At 36.8% G+C, this 16085-nt stretch overlaps 1 protein-coding gene across 2 annotated transcripts in view; it reads left to right on the top strand.

The window, feature by feature from the left end:
* Window positions 1-16085, top strand: part of CNTNAP4 (contactin associated protein family member 4) — a 1095419-nt gene that overhangs the window by 604174 nt on the left and 475160 nt on the right. For both annotated transcript variants that reach the window (XM_073575315.1, XM_073575314.1), the window contains exons 13-14: window positions 2047-2244; window positions 12868-13024. In XM_073575315.1, the coding sequence (XP_073431416.1) occupies window positions 2047-2244; window positions 12868-13024 (355 nt within the window). The remainder of the gene's footprint in view (window positions 1-2046; window positions 2245-12867; window positions 13025-16085) is intronic.

Below are 16085 nucleotides of genomic sequence, written 5' to 3'. Positions count from 1 at the left end.
TTGACCCCACATGTGCCACACAGAATTTTATACCAGTGTGTGATGAAGAAAGAATAATTGCATTTTTTACCATAAAAATGTTGCTTCGGCTCCAAGGCTTTAATTTTTATAAGGATTAATAGGAAAACATGAACTGCACAGTTTGGTGTGCAATTTCTCCTGAGTGGACCAATACCCCACATGTAATACTTTTCAAGAAGGCTCAGAAGTTCCCATACAATGTGCCCAGTTCATGCTGCTGGAGACATAGACTCAAAAATTAAGGTTTTTATCGCTACAGAAATTCCAAACATGTGACTACTGAAGGTGGTTCAGGGACACTCTGTGTTCTGAAGGCAGGAGACATTTGGATTTGCGAGCACAGATTTTGCTAGGTTCCTTTTTGGGGGGAGGGGCATGGAACTTTTTCAGCACCATTGCGCTATCAGTAACATGGAAGACCCCTATATTTCCATTAACAGACGACCGGCCTGAGTGGGATCTTGCATTTTTGAGTTGAATACTATTGATAGCATTTTGGGGTACAAAATATTTGGATCAATTCACATTAATGCTGTGCTCTTTGCTGAGCACTTACATCAAGGTTTTATCTAGATCTCTGTTATCCTCAATAGATCTATTCATTAATAGGGCAACAGAATTACTTTCGACTTCCTCCAGACTCTTTTCAGCTGTATCTGTACTTTTAAAGGTGCACAAAACTGTGTCTTACTGTGTATTTGTGCATGTCTAATAAAAAGACACATAAAAGGAATGACACCTCCGAATCATAGGTGAGATTGGAGTTCAAAATATCTCGATATGCCTCTTTACAGTGAATTTTCCATCGAGTATTTTGTCTGAATCATATATTTCAGAGATTTACATGTAAATTTAAGCTCTCAGCATAGAGGTCAGATTAAATGTGAGCTGAACCTTTCCACAAGCAGAATTAACTTATCAGCAGCAGTTCAAGAATTGGTTTTATTTATTTATGTTTTATGTTCACAACTGTGCAGTATAAGTGATAAGGGCGCCTTATTCTTCGGGTCACTACGATTACAGCTATAACGTTTTCAGAGATACTATGACGTTTTCAGAGATACTATTGGTGTTTACATATAACTTTTTGATCTCATTTTATTCCATTTTTGGCTATATGATGAAAATACATAGATTTTGCTAATTTTTTTTATTTATAACATTTTTACAGTGTTCACTGTAAGGGTTCAATAGCACGACTGTTTTATAGATCATATCGTTCAGGATGTGGCAATATCAAATACATATACTTTATGTTTACTTTTGTTTTTGCATAAATATACGTATTTATTGGTTTAATTTTTTGGATATTTTTTAGACTTAGTCCCTAATTGGGAATTACACTCATCACTGGTATATTGCATGGCAAATATACCCATGTACTGCAATGCATTACACCTCTCAGGCTTCTGGCATGGTATAACAGGTTTCAATAGCTGGCAGACCAAGAGGTAATTTTTTTACCTCAGGTTGCCATGACAACCATTGGCAGCCCACAATTACTTGGTGGGGGTACCGATCGAGTGTGAAAGGGAGCCCCATCCTTCTCCTAGCCTTCTAAATGTTGTGATTGCTATTGGTTACAGTATTTGGGAGTTTAAACAGCTAAGGGTGGTGCAGGGTCGTCCCCTGACTCTGACAGCCAGAGCTCGGCTATCATTTTAGCAATGTTCCCAGTAGCAATTGCCATGATGTTGTGGTACATCCATTTGCAGGAAGAACCCTCAAAAGATTACGTACCAGTTTGTCTTATGTCGGAAGGTGTTAATGTCATAAAGGATTTTTTTTTAAGCATATGATTGATCCAGAAGCTAGACACTGGAATTTTCTTCTTCCCAAAGAGTAAAAATGGCTTGTTTTGCTTATCACAACACTCACTTAATCATTGATGTGATTATCGTAGTTTCCATTTAATCCATATCCATTAGCAATAAGAAATGTATTTTTTTGTATTTTCTAATACAATGTACTCTAAACTAATAACTCTTTTTTAATCTCACTAGAAAACTTGTTTAATGTCCCTAGATACAGCTATAAGCATATTACATCACAACAACACAGACCTGAATAAAGTAAAAAGTTCCAATCGAGAGAACCCTCATAAGATGAATTTCAAATACTCTGCAGATATGGAGCAGCTCCAGGCTACAATAAACAATTCTGAACACTGCAAACAGGAAATTGCTTACCACTGTAAAAAGTCTCGCATTCTACATAAGCAAAGTAAGTTGCAGCAGAACTAATTTTTTTCTGCCGTGGCCTAATGTACTATTAAATATGTTTAATCCATAAATATTGCTGTTTTAAGAAGCCCTACAGTGTTCGTGTCTACTGAAATAAATTCAGCTTTCTCGACAAGATTGTCTAAGGTACAAAATATATTATATTCTGGCAAAAGAAGCAAAAACTTTACATTTGCATGTACATGGAAGGAAAGTGTAAGCACTGAATGAAATTGTCTTTGCTGTAATCCTTCTTTAAATGGAATATGACAGTAGGATTTTCCCTCTCAAGCCATCCACACGAACATGTAGGTCTTAGTTGAGTAAATTGATACCTTGAAATCTGTGATTCGATATCTTATTTACAAGAAATCTGCATTTTCTTAATATGTAAATGAGCTGTTAAGATCTATGGGTCAGACACAGATCTCTTTGGAAATTTCCCTCGAGAGCTTATTTTAAGTGAAAAGGGTGTATTACCAGTGTGAGACATTTTATGACTGATTAACATGTCTCACCCTGGTAGTGCCCGCTTTCATTTTAAATAAGTTCTGGAGGCAGATTCTTGGGAGATCTATATATCTGGCTTATAGATCTTAACAGCTCATTTACATGTTAAGAAAAATATGGATTTCTCTGGAATAAGACATCAGATTACATATATCAAGGTGTTATTTTATTCAGCTTCCTATGATTTTCATGTCCATGTAGACAATACAATTTAGGATGGTTAATGTTACTCACAGATTCCCTTTAATTTTGGTGGCATCCTGACAAAGGCCATATAGAAAGGAAGTCATAACACAATATTGAAAATCATTCACATAGTCAATTAGAATGCTACCTTAATAAACAGCTATAGTTTTACTGTTTAGATTCTCAATATATAGGGATTATATTGGGAGAAGAATTAACCTTCTAAGTTTTCCTTTGTCCTCTAAAAAGTTATTTCTAGACATTTTTGACTGTGCATGATGCCTCTTGATATTGTTGGTTTGGAATCAAAACTAAATATTACACACTGCTCATAAAGTTATACTTGAATGATGAGGGCTAGATGTAAGCACATTATTACCAATAATAATTTAAGAGTATTGAATCTGAGATATGGAAAGCGCCTGGAGGGCTTCTGTAGAGCTATTTTAGCAATATCTGCAGATGTAAAATGAAGAAAAGACCCTTATGCTTTTCATTACCTAAAAATAATTGCATAAAATGAAGCTAAGGGTTTTTTCTGCATTTTTAGAGATACTATTTAATCATGGAAAGGAATTAATATTCAACCATGTCACGGTCAGCACAGAATAAGTTAACAGTTTGCAATGTGAGGATTCCACAAAGCAGTTCTCCAAATTTGACTTTCTTGTACCTTTCTGAATATATGACAGTTTGGTATTGGCCTAAGCTGAAGTCACATCTGAACTTTCCATTTTCAGTTTTGAATAGTGTTGAGCATTCCGATACCGCAAGTATCGGGTATCGGCCGATACTTGCTGTATCGGAATTCCGATACCGACTTCCGATATTTTTTCAATATCGGAATTCGGCATCGGAATCGGAAGTTCAGTTGATTGACGGCCTGACGTCATCATGATGCGCGGTGTGTGCGCATCATGATGCGCCGTCATTTCGGGCCTTCCGGGGGTCTCTGCCGGCCTGCCGGGGGGCTGTGCCGGCCTGCCGGGGGGCTGTGTGGACTGCCCGGGGTCTGTACCGGCCTGCCGGGGGGCTGTGCCGGCCTGCCGGTGGTCTGTGCACCCTGTGGGGGTCTGTACCGGCCTGCCGGGGGGCTGTGCCGGCCTGCCGGGGGGCTGTGCTGATGTCCGGGGGTCTGTGCAAGCATCGTCCGATGGGACTACAAGTCCCATCGGGCGATGCCTGCTACCATGACAGTGATTGACACATTAGCCAATGATCGGACAGTAGTAGTCCCATCATCCGGCTAATGTGTTAAATGTAAAAAAAAAAAAAAAAAAAAAATACTACATACATACTACATGCTACATACATACTACATATATACTACATACATACTACATACATGCTACATACATACTACATGCATGCTACATACATACTACATATATACTACATACATACTACATACATACTGCATGCTACATACATACATACTACATACATACTACATACATACTACATATATACTACATGCTACATACATACCACATACATACTACATGCATGCTACATATATACTACATGCTACATACATACCACATACATACTACATACATGCTACATATATACTACATGCTACATACATACCACATACATACTACATACATGCTACATACATACTACATACATACTACATGCATGCTACATACATACTACATATATACTACATGCATGCTACATACATACTACATGCTACATACATACTACATATATACTACATACATACTACATATATACTACATACATACTACATATATACTACATACATACTACATATATACTACATACATACTACATACATACTACATATATACTACATATATACTACATACATACTACATATATACTACATACATACTACATGCATGCTACATACATACTACATGCATGCTACATACATACCACATACATACTACATACATGCTACATATATACTACATGCATGCTACATACATACTACATATATACTACATGCATGCTACATACATGCTACATGCATGCTACATACATACTACATACATACTACATGCTACATACATACCACATATATACTACATACATACAATACATACATAGACATACAGTACATATAACATAGAGTAACATACTTACCAATACTTGTCACATTGTTCCCCGAAGCCATTGTCTTTCCGGAATAAATATTAACATAACAAACCACAAAAATACTCACCCACGATCCGAAGCAGTCCACGAGTGTGTCCCACGACGATCTTGGGTAGAGAACTGCAGCATCAGCTGTTGCTGCCGTTCTCTACGGGCTGCAGGAATCCAATGACGGAAGGTAGGTATCCTTCCGCACTGTATTCCTCCGCCACTTAAAAAAAAAAAAGTCCCTAGTCTCACTTTATGCCATTGCTGTGTGGGAATTTCCCACGCAGCAATGGCATAAAGTGAGACTAGGGACTTTTTTTTTTTTTTAAGTGGCGGAGGAATACAGTGCGGAAGGATACCTACCTTCCGTCATTGGATTCCTGCAGCCCGTAGAGAACGGCAGCAACAGCTGATGCTGCAGTTCTCTACCCAAGATCGTCGTGGGACACACTCGTGGACTGCTTCGGATCGTGGGTGAGTATTTTTGTGGTTTGTTATGTTAATATTTATTCCGGAAAGACAATGGCTTCGGGGAACAATGTGACAAGTATTGGTAAGTATGTTACTCTATGTTATATGTACTGTATGTCTATGTATGTATTGTATGAATGTATTGTATGTATGTAGTATATATGTGGTATGTATGTAGCATGCAGTATGTATGTAGCATGCATGTAGTATATATGTAGTATGTATGTAGCATGCATGTAGTATATATGTAGCATGTATGTGGTATGTATGTAGCATGTAGTATGTATGTAGCATGCATGTAGTATGTATGTAGCATGTATGTAGTATATATGTAGTATGTATGTAGTATGTATGTAGCATGTAGTATGTATGTTGCATGCATGTAGTATACATGTAGTATGTATGTAGCATGCATGTAGTATATATGTAGTATGTATGTGGTATGTATGTAGCATGTAGTATGTATGTAGCATGCATGTAGTATATATAGTATGTATGTAGTATATATGTAGTATGTATGTAGTATGTATGTAGCATGTAGTAAGTATGTTGCATGCATGTAGTATATATGTAGTATGTATGTAGCATGCATGTAGTATATATGTAGTATGTATGTGGTATGTATGTAGCATGTAGTATGTATGTAGCATGCATGTAGTATATATGTAGTATGTATGTAGCATGTAGTATGCAGTATGTATGTAGCATGCATGTAGTATATATGTAGTATGTATGTTGCATGTAGTATGAATGTAGCATGTATGTAGTATGTAGTATGAATGTAGCATGTATGTAGTATGCATGTTGTATGTATGTAGCATGTAATTTTTTTTTTTTTTTTACATTTAACACATTAGCCGGATGATGGGACTACTACTGTCCCATCATTGGCTAATGTGTCAATCACTGTCATGGTAGCAGGCATCGCCCGATGGGACTTGTAGTCCCATCGGACGATGCCTGCACAGACCCCCGGAGCCTGCACAGACCACCGGCAGGCCGGCACAGCCCCCCGGCAGGCCGGCACAGCCCCCCGGAGCCTGCACAGACCACCGGCAGGCCGGCACAGACCACCGGAGCCTGCACAGACCCCCTGGCAGGCCGGCACAGCCCCCCGAAAGGCCCGTACAGACCCCAGAGAGGCTGTACAAGGGCAGGAAAGGGTTTTTCTTATTCCGATACCGGAAGTCCCATAGACTTGAATGGGACTTCCGGTATCGGAATCGGCGATACCGATACTTTTTTTAAAGATCGGCCGATACCATCCGATACGATACTTTGAAGTATCGGATGGTATCGCTCAACTCTAGTTTTGAAGCAAAATTAGGCTTTAAAGCCTTTCAGCTAAGCACTTTTCACAGAAAATACAGTGCCTCCAGAATGTATTAATATTGAATGCTTAACTTAAAAAGAAATTAGTTTTAACGGATTCTGAAGGTTTGATGAATCCTTTTCAGCCATATTTCAGTCTGAGTTAAGGAAGCAAGGAGCTTCTATTAATACTTTGTAACCACATTTTTCATGGCACCCTAGAAACAAATACTGTATAAATGCTGCCATTCACCATTTTATAACTTTTGATATGAAGTAGCGATAGTTAAGAGATTTTATTTATAACCAAGACGGAAATACCCTTTGAAACGTTGACTAGGAATATCCTACCTAATTACAATGTGACAGATACCATTTATTATGCTCCTGTTACCTTCTCATTAAAGATATAGGAAGGAATATTTCTATTAGGAATTCATTTTAAATTGAATATAGTAATTTTATCATATGAGATTATGCTTCACATGCAATTCAATAATGGGCATTTCAAACAGTAAATAATTTATTACGGTACAAATGGCATATGAATTAACTTAATTATAGACCCATTAATTTTAATGAACTTTCTCTTGAGACTCATATAGTAGTATTCCAAACCACAATCAATTTAACTAGAAGTAGCAGCTTTACTGCTACTTGAATTCACACTCCATGCCAAATGAATATGACAGCTGGCCTAGAGATATTAGTGCAGAATGAATAGATTTTATAAGGTTTTGTTTCTGGATGTCAAACATATATTCTTGTATTCACCAAAATGTATATAGAAGCATACTGGTTAGAACTGCTAGGCTTCTACTCTACATTCACAAGTTTTCTGAGTTCTCCAAAAAAAAAAAACATTCATTTCATGCCCATGTGTTCAAAAAAAGGTACAATTATTATTATTATTATTACTACTACTATTACCATGCCACCAGTACAGTGGACACCCATTGGATCTTATTTAAATGGCAGCATAAAGAAGTGTCCTATAAGACATATGACCACTTTTACTGATGTCACAATTGCGGTCAGTGATAAAGTGCTGCATTCACTTGTTTGGTGTAAGGTATCATGGTGCTATCCAAGAAATTGTACCCTGGCAGGAAAATGGGATGGAATTTTATTGGTGGAATATATTACAGTTTGTCTTTTTGTGTTTACTACTATACAATGCAGAGTTAGATCCAATACAAAAATGTATATAGACTTTTCTCTAGTGAGCAATGCAAAGTCTAAATCAAGTAGACATTAATCTTTTAATCATATAATGTAAACAGAAAGCCATATGCCAAACTTTACATGAGATACCGCGCATGGATTAACTAATAAATTAATATTAACTTAAAACTCATATTCACTAGCTGTATATATTGTGCAGGCCAATTTGGATTGAAATTTAACTTTACATCTGTAAAAGAATTCAAAATATCTACGAAGTGTTTTCTAGCAAAGTGAGACATTGTGAAGTGTATGTGTGTCATAGAAACGCAATGTAAAAAAAACTTTGCTGGGCCAAAGCAATATTGAACAATTGACTATCATGCAGGTATGTCAGAAGGTACAGCTATGCAGTGATGTTTTATTGCAGTCAATAAAGAAATTTTTATCTTCTTAGCAAAGAACAAATTATAAGCTATTAAAACAAGTTATTTGAGCTTTTATTCAAAACAATGTAACTTTCTCGAACTTCACTTCCTTTTTCTGTTTGAATCACATTTTGTTTCTTGTCTTAAATAGTAAAATAAAATATCTACAAAATAATTACCTAGTTGCTTATTTTCAACCCAACCAAGATTTCTTTGTAGCTACTCAATTCTGTGCAGACTAATGTCATAGTAGACAATTTGTAAGAGTTTAAGCTAACAGAACTTACAAATCTCTGGACTTCCATAATACAGTAAAAGGATACCAGAAATGGGTGAAAAATGCAAAATTTGAATTTGCTTGTTCATGCATTTTTTTCACAGAAAATCTAATGTCTCTCATTATTCTCTGGGATTTCTCCAGACCCCTGAGCATAATAACTGTTTTTCACATGAGCCCACTTGGGGTCATGACATCATGGGTCACAACCTTTGCGAGGTTGCAGAGTCCTCTCAGGCCTAGCAAACCAGGAAGACTCAGCCTCAAAAATGGAGCTCGATGGATTGCAACAGTGCTGACACTGATCCGAAGATGTGACAAGAGGTGAAGGAGAGTAGTGGAGGGGCTAGAGAGAGAAGTATCTTCTTTTTTACATTTTGATGGCCTTTCATGGTTCAGAAACATGATCAAAAATATCAGTGTTTAGACAAATTCAATTTCACTTGAATTTATTTGCTCATCTATACCCGATTGATGGATGTTGAGGTCAAGATAAGTTGTAGAAATCTATTTTTTTTTAGTTGAACTCAATAGATAAAGGGGGTTTTACACATAGCGATATCGCTATAACGTCACCGATTTTGTGACATGCTAGCGATATCGCTATGTGTGATACTTACCTCCGACCGGCTCCCCCGCTGTCCATCGCTGATCGCGTGAGAATGTCCAGCTTCATTTCTCGTCGGGCGCTTCCTGCTGGGCTTCCTGCTGGCGCCGACGAGCGAAGCATGGAGGCAGGCGGGAGGATGTCAGGATCGCTGTGTGTGAAAGGTGAGTATCATGCGCTGCGTCGCTGCTGCGTCGCTGTGAGGTCTGCCTGTGTGACAGCTCACTAGCGATCATTTAGTGATGCACCAGCGATCCTGACCGGGTCAGATCGCTGGTCGGATCGCTGGTGCATCGCTAAATGTAAAGGGGCCTTAAGTTAAAGGAAATCGAGAATAGGATCTCTGTAATATTTGCTCAGAATGTTTGGTCCCATTTAAAATAACATAACACCTTAAGCACACTTTTATTTTTAAAGCTTACATTATCAAAAATGATGCATAAAATCTATAATACACTTTCATTAACCATCAATTTGTATTTAATACTATATCTTACAGTACAATATCAATGTCTCTCATTTGTGCACATATTAAAAAAATGGTGCTTACTTTTTTCAGCTTTAATTTTAAAATGTAGATTTGAACCTCTCAAGATAAATGATTCTAATATCATGCCTCAGTAAGTATGCAGACTCCTAGTGCTCTTTTCCACCAATAAAAGTAAAATATTTGACTATAATGAAAAATTAGATTATTTGTAGAACATCTTTTAACTTAAAATAAATCTTTGATGTATCGGGGGAGATTGTAAATTTAATCATATATTATTCCATGATACACTTCGCATCCTAATATACACCTTTCAGATCATGGTAAATAGTGTTGCTTAGCATATACTTTATGTAAATGCATGTGAATTCAATTTAAATTAATTTAAAATGTATAAAATATATATTATAAAAAGAAATTTAAAAACTAGCTTCAACTTTTAATTTTAATGTAAAAACTCGAAGAGCTGAGGCTTGTCCTCCTTTAGGGAGGATAATCCTATGTTATCTAAAATATTAGTTATTTGTCATTAACAAACAATTATCCAGAATTGTTAGACAATTTTATTATGAAAAATGTAGCATTATTGCTTGTGACTAAGTAGAGACTGAAATCCATGTAATTCAGACATAGGGATAATGACAAAAAGTACTAAAAGTAATATAGTTTAGCTGTTCTGACTGTAAAGAACCCATGTAATTCTGTGGAATGGAATGGTGGAATGCTTTTAAACTTTTTTCAACTCTGGTATATTTTTCTAACTTTTCATTTATGTCTTTCTTTTTTTATTGGCACAAATCATCCAAACATATTTCTTATTTGGTCTGACTAGTGATATATAAATAAGTGAATTATGATGGGTTTTCTATATTAATCATTGACTATACTAATTGTACGCCTTTATTTCAATGATCTTAATAAAAACAACTTACAACTTACTCAATACAGATTTAGAACAGCTATGATCTAATAAAAAATGTATAGAAGATAGATACATAGATATATAGATCTATTAACATGAAATTCTCACCAGATGTTGGTAACAACCTATCCAGTCAACACAGACAAAAAATCAAACCATAGATTTTCATAAATTAAGGTATGTGTAATAATGAGAAATATCACAGGGAAAAGAATTGAACACATGCAGAAAGAGGGGTGCAAAAAGATATGGAAAGTTATGACACCAGCTGAAATCTATCAATAATTTGAAAGCAATCATGCCACATAGTGAAAAATAATATTAGCTGGTTCAGCTAATGGCCTCATTATCAAGGTGCCACAAAAGAAACATCTCATGATGGATAGAGCCAGTGAGCTGCCTCAAGACCTTCACAACATTATTGTTACAAAACATACTGATGGTATTAGTTACAGAACAATATCTAAACTGAGCGGTAATATAAGAAAGTTTGTGGATACAACTCATCCTATCCAATATATGTATGTTGTTCAAACTGGTTCCAGAGTAATCCACCCCACTGTCCCACTGTGCATGGGTATAGCTTGTGTGGTATTAAGCAGCTTTGTTCAAAGTGATGAAAAGAGGTTTTTCAAACCTTTTCCAGCAAAGTGAATTGTGATGGAAAGAAAAAAATATATATATACATTATTATGTACCATTAAGAGTCAACCAGGTGCAAAACACAGCAGATATTTTTTGTATGCCAATGCTACTTTTTTATTTATTTTATTGAAGTCATAATGAAGTAATTTTACCTAAGATTCACTTTGCTGGATAGTAAAACCTCTTTTTATCACTTTCAATTTTTAAACTATTGAAGGTTCCAGTGAGCACTGTTGGAGCCATAATCTGGAAGGAAAGAACATAATTTCACCATAAAACAGTCAAGACCAGGTGATCCCCACAAGATTACAAAGGAGTGAAAATAAATATCAGAAGAGTTGTCTAAGAGGCAAAGACAACCTATGAAGAGCTATGGAAGGACAAAATGATAGGTAATGGAATCAACTTCCATGGCTAGTATGCACATTCACCTCACAAGACTCGATTGCTGAAAAAAAAGCATATTTAACTAACTGTATTTAAAGTTTACTCAAAACATTTTGAAAAGCCTGTGAAATACTGTGAAAATATAGTCTGGTCAGAAGAGGCCAAAAGTGAATTATTTGGAAGCCATAATACACACTGTGTTTGTAGACCAAAAGGCACAGCATATCACCCACAAAACACTATACCAACAGTGAAGTTTGAAGGTCAGAGCATCATGGTGTTTTGCTGTTTTTCATCATACGGTACTGGCAAACTTCACATCATTGAAGAAAAGATGAATGGACAAATGTACTGAGACATCTTTGATAAAAATCAGGATGACAGAGATGAAATGAGGGTGGACATTTCAGCAAGAAAATGATTCCAAACACACAGCCAAGGAAACTCTCAATTGATTTCATAGAATGAAAATTAAGCTTCTAGAATGGCTCAGTCAATCACCGGACGTGAATCCAATAAAAATTTATATAAGGAATTAAAGCTCAGAGTTCAAAGAAGGAGCCCATGAAGCCTTTAGGAAGATTGATTTTTGAACATTGTGTGGAGGAAAGGGCCAAAATCCTACCTGAGCAATGCATGCAACTAGTTTCTACATACAGAAGGTATTTTGAAGCTGTCTTCTGTATGAATTGTGAAATAAATTTCAGCAAGCATGTTCAATAGTTTTCTTGTGTCATTTCTAATTATTAAACATAAAATAATTTATGGACATTTATGATTTGATTTATTTATCTTTTTGGATTGGATAGGTTGTTTTCACCATCTGGTGTGAATTTCATGTCAATAGCATCTTGAGAAATATATTTACTTAGAAAATGGGTAACGTGGTCAATACTTATTTACTCCCATATAGATAGATAGATATAAATTTGAAAGATATACAGAAAGAGATTGTTACTGTAAATATAGACAGATATAGAGTTCTAGAAAGGTAGATATAGCTAGATGCATAGCGATAGCATGGGACAAATAGATAAACTTAAAGTCAGTTTATATGTTATTTTTTATATATATTATGAAACATAATCATAAAAGCATATTTTTACTTTAGGCAACATTCCTTTCACTTGGTGGGTTGGACGTAATAACCAATCTCATACCTACTGGACTGGCTCATTACCAAATATAAACAAGTGTTCATGTGGACTTCAAGGAAATTGTGTGGATTCCCAACAGAATTGCAACTGTGATGCTGACAAAAGTGAATGGTAATATGCTCATTCTGTGTTCACTGTTATTTAATTGTGTTTTGTAATAGAGATAGATATCATTTACATTTCATTGCAACTAAAGACTTCTACTTTGCGTCATGAATGAACCAGTGGGTTTTGGGGTCCAAAGGGTCAGGTTTCTCCTTGTGAAGAGTGACATACCAGTTCTGGCTTGTCAAGGTGAGAAGGCTTATTCGCTTTGCAATGCTCCTCTCGGAAATTTAATAAGCAAATTGCCTCTTCAGAGAGAAAGAAGACTTGAACTCTATACTGCCACTTGTTGGAAGTAGTGTGTAACAATTATAAGGGTACTACGGAATCTGATTGCAGGGGATAACACGAGACTGTGACCAAAGCTGATGTAAATAAGTATATTATGAAGTGAAACAAGACTAACAGAGCACTTCCTGCAATAGTAATGAAAACACAGCACAATATAGAATGATGCAAATGTAGCAAAGCTAACAGAGAACTTCCTGCAATAGTAATGAAAACACAGCACAATATAGAATGATGCAAGTGAAGAAAAGCTAACAGAGCATTTCCTGCAATAGTAACAAAAACAGCACAATATAGTAATGTCCAGTGAAACTGAAGAGCGGGGGACGACCACAAATATGAACCAGTCCAACTGTAATATGTCGCAGGTGTGCACTAGGCACTAAACGTGAGAGTCCTGCAGTATATATGAGAGGAAGCACATGGCCCTTAATGAGGAAGTCCAGTGATATTATGGTTGAGCACACACACCAGCAATCATATAGGTGAAAATGCACATGGCACCTAGATGTAGAAGTCCTGCAATTCACAGAAGTAGCATTAACAGAGGAACATCACCACATGTACTTTTGGGCTGAAAGTTCAACACAAGTCCAGCACAGCAGACCACACAAGCTCAGACCAGGAGGAGAAGGTGATGTCAGTATTCTTTACTGGCCACAGAAGTTCCAGAGGCGAACAGCTCCTCACTAGAAGTCCAGATAGCAGTTATCAGAAAGACATACAGGGGACTGTAAGAAGCAGAGTATGGAGAGGCAAAGCACCGAGTAACAAGCAGCAGCAGGGAGTCCACCAGTAGACAGGCAGGAGCTCAAGAGCCAACAACATCAAAATACTCAGGCAAAGAGGAACACACGACCCAGACTTAAATCACAAAGCAGTCAGGAAGTTCCATGACAGGGCGAGATGCAAAACTCCATCTTGAATAAGGACAAACAAGCACAAATGAAAGTCCAGAATCCTTACATAGCGATCCTACAAGTCACAATCAACCTTTTAATGAGTCTTGAAATATGATTTAGAATAAAAGCCAAATCAGAATCTCAATTTGCAGACACAGTGTTTCGGACTATTGGCCCTCGTTAGTGCAAAGTATGAGAACTGATTTGGATAGGTGAATGGCTCTGTGGGTATAACGAAGTTCTGTAAAATTTTTCTAAACTTTGAAGGATACAATCTGGAAAATTGTTTTTGAAATTTTCATATGATCAGCCCATGTGTATTTGATTTTAGAAATATTGAAAGACTGACCTTCACGTCCAAAACAGAAATCAGGTGTGTACAGGTACTTATTAAGAGTAGCCATCTCCATAAGTAACCAACAAAATAAAGTTGCACTCTGTAGCGCTATAGCATGAAAACATGAAATATACGAAATTTCAATTGCATTACTGCATTAGAAATATGAAAAATGGAGAATACTTAAAGTACAAATTGACTAATTCATGTGTAACCGACAGCGACGATAAGGCTGTTCTTGTTGCTGGGACCTATCCTGTGGGGACTCATCTCATGGGCTGATAGCATACATTTATATGGGAATTTAGGATCCTGGTGTAATTAAAACTGCCAGAGGCTGAGGGGTGGATTGATCAGTCAGAAAGCCTATGTATGCAAATATCAAAAGACTGACCATCACTTCAAAACAGAAATCAGGTGTGTACAGGTGCAAACTAACAGTAGCCTTCTCCATATATAACCAACAAAATAAAGTAGCACTCTGTAACTCTATAGCATGCAAATATCAAATATCTGAAATTATATTTATAATTCATTGCAACTAAAGCTTTCGACTTTGCATCATGAATGAACCAGTGGGTAAAATGAAGTACTATAAAATATTAAGAATTCAATCTGGAAAACAATTTTAAAAATTCTCATAATCAGCCCATATCTTTGTGCATTTCAGTGCCTAAGGATTATTGCTTCCTCTATGAGCCCGACTGTAGAGATGTTCTGTAATGGCAAATGTATTTTCGGCTGAGGTTTCCTGTACTTCTAAATGCTTGCATGAAACAGGTGTCTCCAATCTGTAATGGCTTGTTGTCCTTAATAAACAGCTACTATAGAAAAATTAAGAAAAACATACCATAAGGAAACAGCCTTACCAAAACCTGTCAAATGATAAATGCACTAGCAGTATGCAGCAGGCCTACACTATAAAGGCAGGGGCAGAACAGGTACAAATTACTGATAGAAACAGCCACCCACACACCTATCAAATTATGTATGGGCTGGATGTCTAGTAGCAAAAATGCACACAATTAAGGCTTGAGTAGAATGCCAGTCGCACAGGTATGTGTGAAGCAAAGTGTCCGGCTTGCAGCCTATTGATGCTGCCTATAATGTTATGTCAAGCCAGCTGGGTGTACTGGGGCATCTGTCCCTGTGGGGTGCATGGATATAGTGCTTGGCAGCCTGCCTGATATAATATTATGGGCATCATCAATAGGCTATAAGCTGGACACTTTGCATCATGCATACCTGTGTGACTAGTGTCTATGCAAGCCTCATTTGTGTGCATTTTTTTCTACTAGGCAGCCAACCCCTCCATAATTTGGTAGATGTGTGGGTGGCTGTTTCTATCAGTGGTTTGCACCTGTGCTGCCTCTGCCTTTATAGTGTGGGCCTGCTGCATTTTGCTAGTGCATTTATCATATGACAGGTTTTGGTAAGGCTGTTTCGTTATGGTATGTTTTTCTTAATATTTCTATGCTACCTGTTTTTGAAATTAGCGTTAGGACTCTCAAGTATGAGGACTCTTGACGTTGGTTTGCAA

Source organism: Dendrobates tinctorius, unplaced genomic scaffold, assembly GCF_039654945.1.
Source record: "Dendrobates tinctorius isolate UK_male_01 unplaced genomic scaffold, ASM3965494v1 ptg000044l, whole genome shotgun sequence".
Lineage (NCBI taxonomy): Eukaryota > Metazoa > Chordata > Amphibia > Anura > Dendrobatidae > Dendrobates > Dendrobates tinctorius.
Note: the sequence above shows the minus strand (reverse complement) of the source record. Positions and strands in the feature narration are given on the sequence as shown.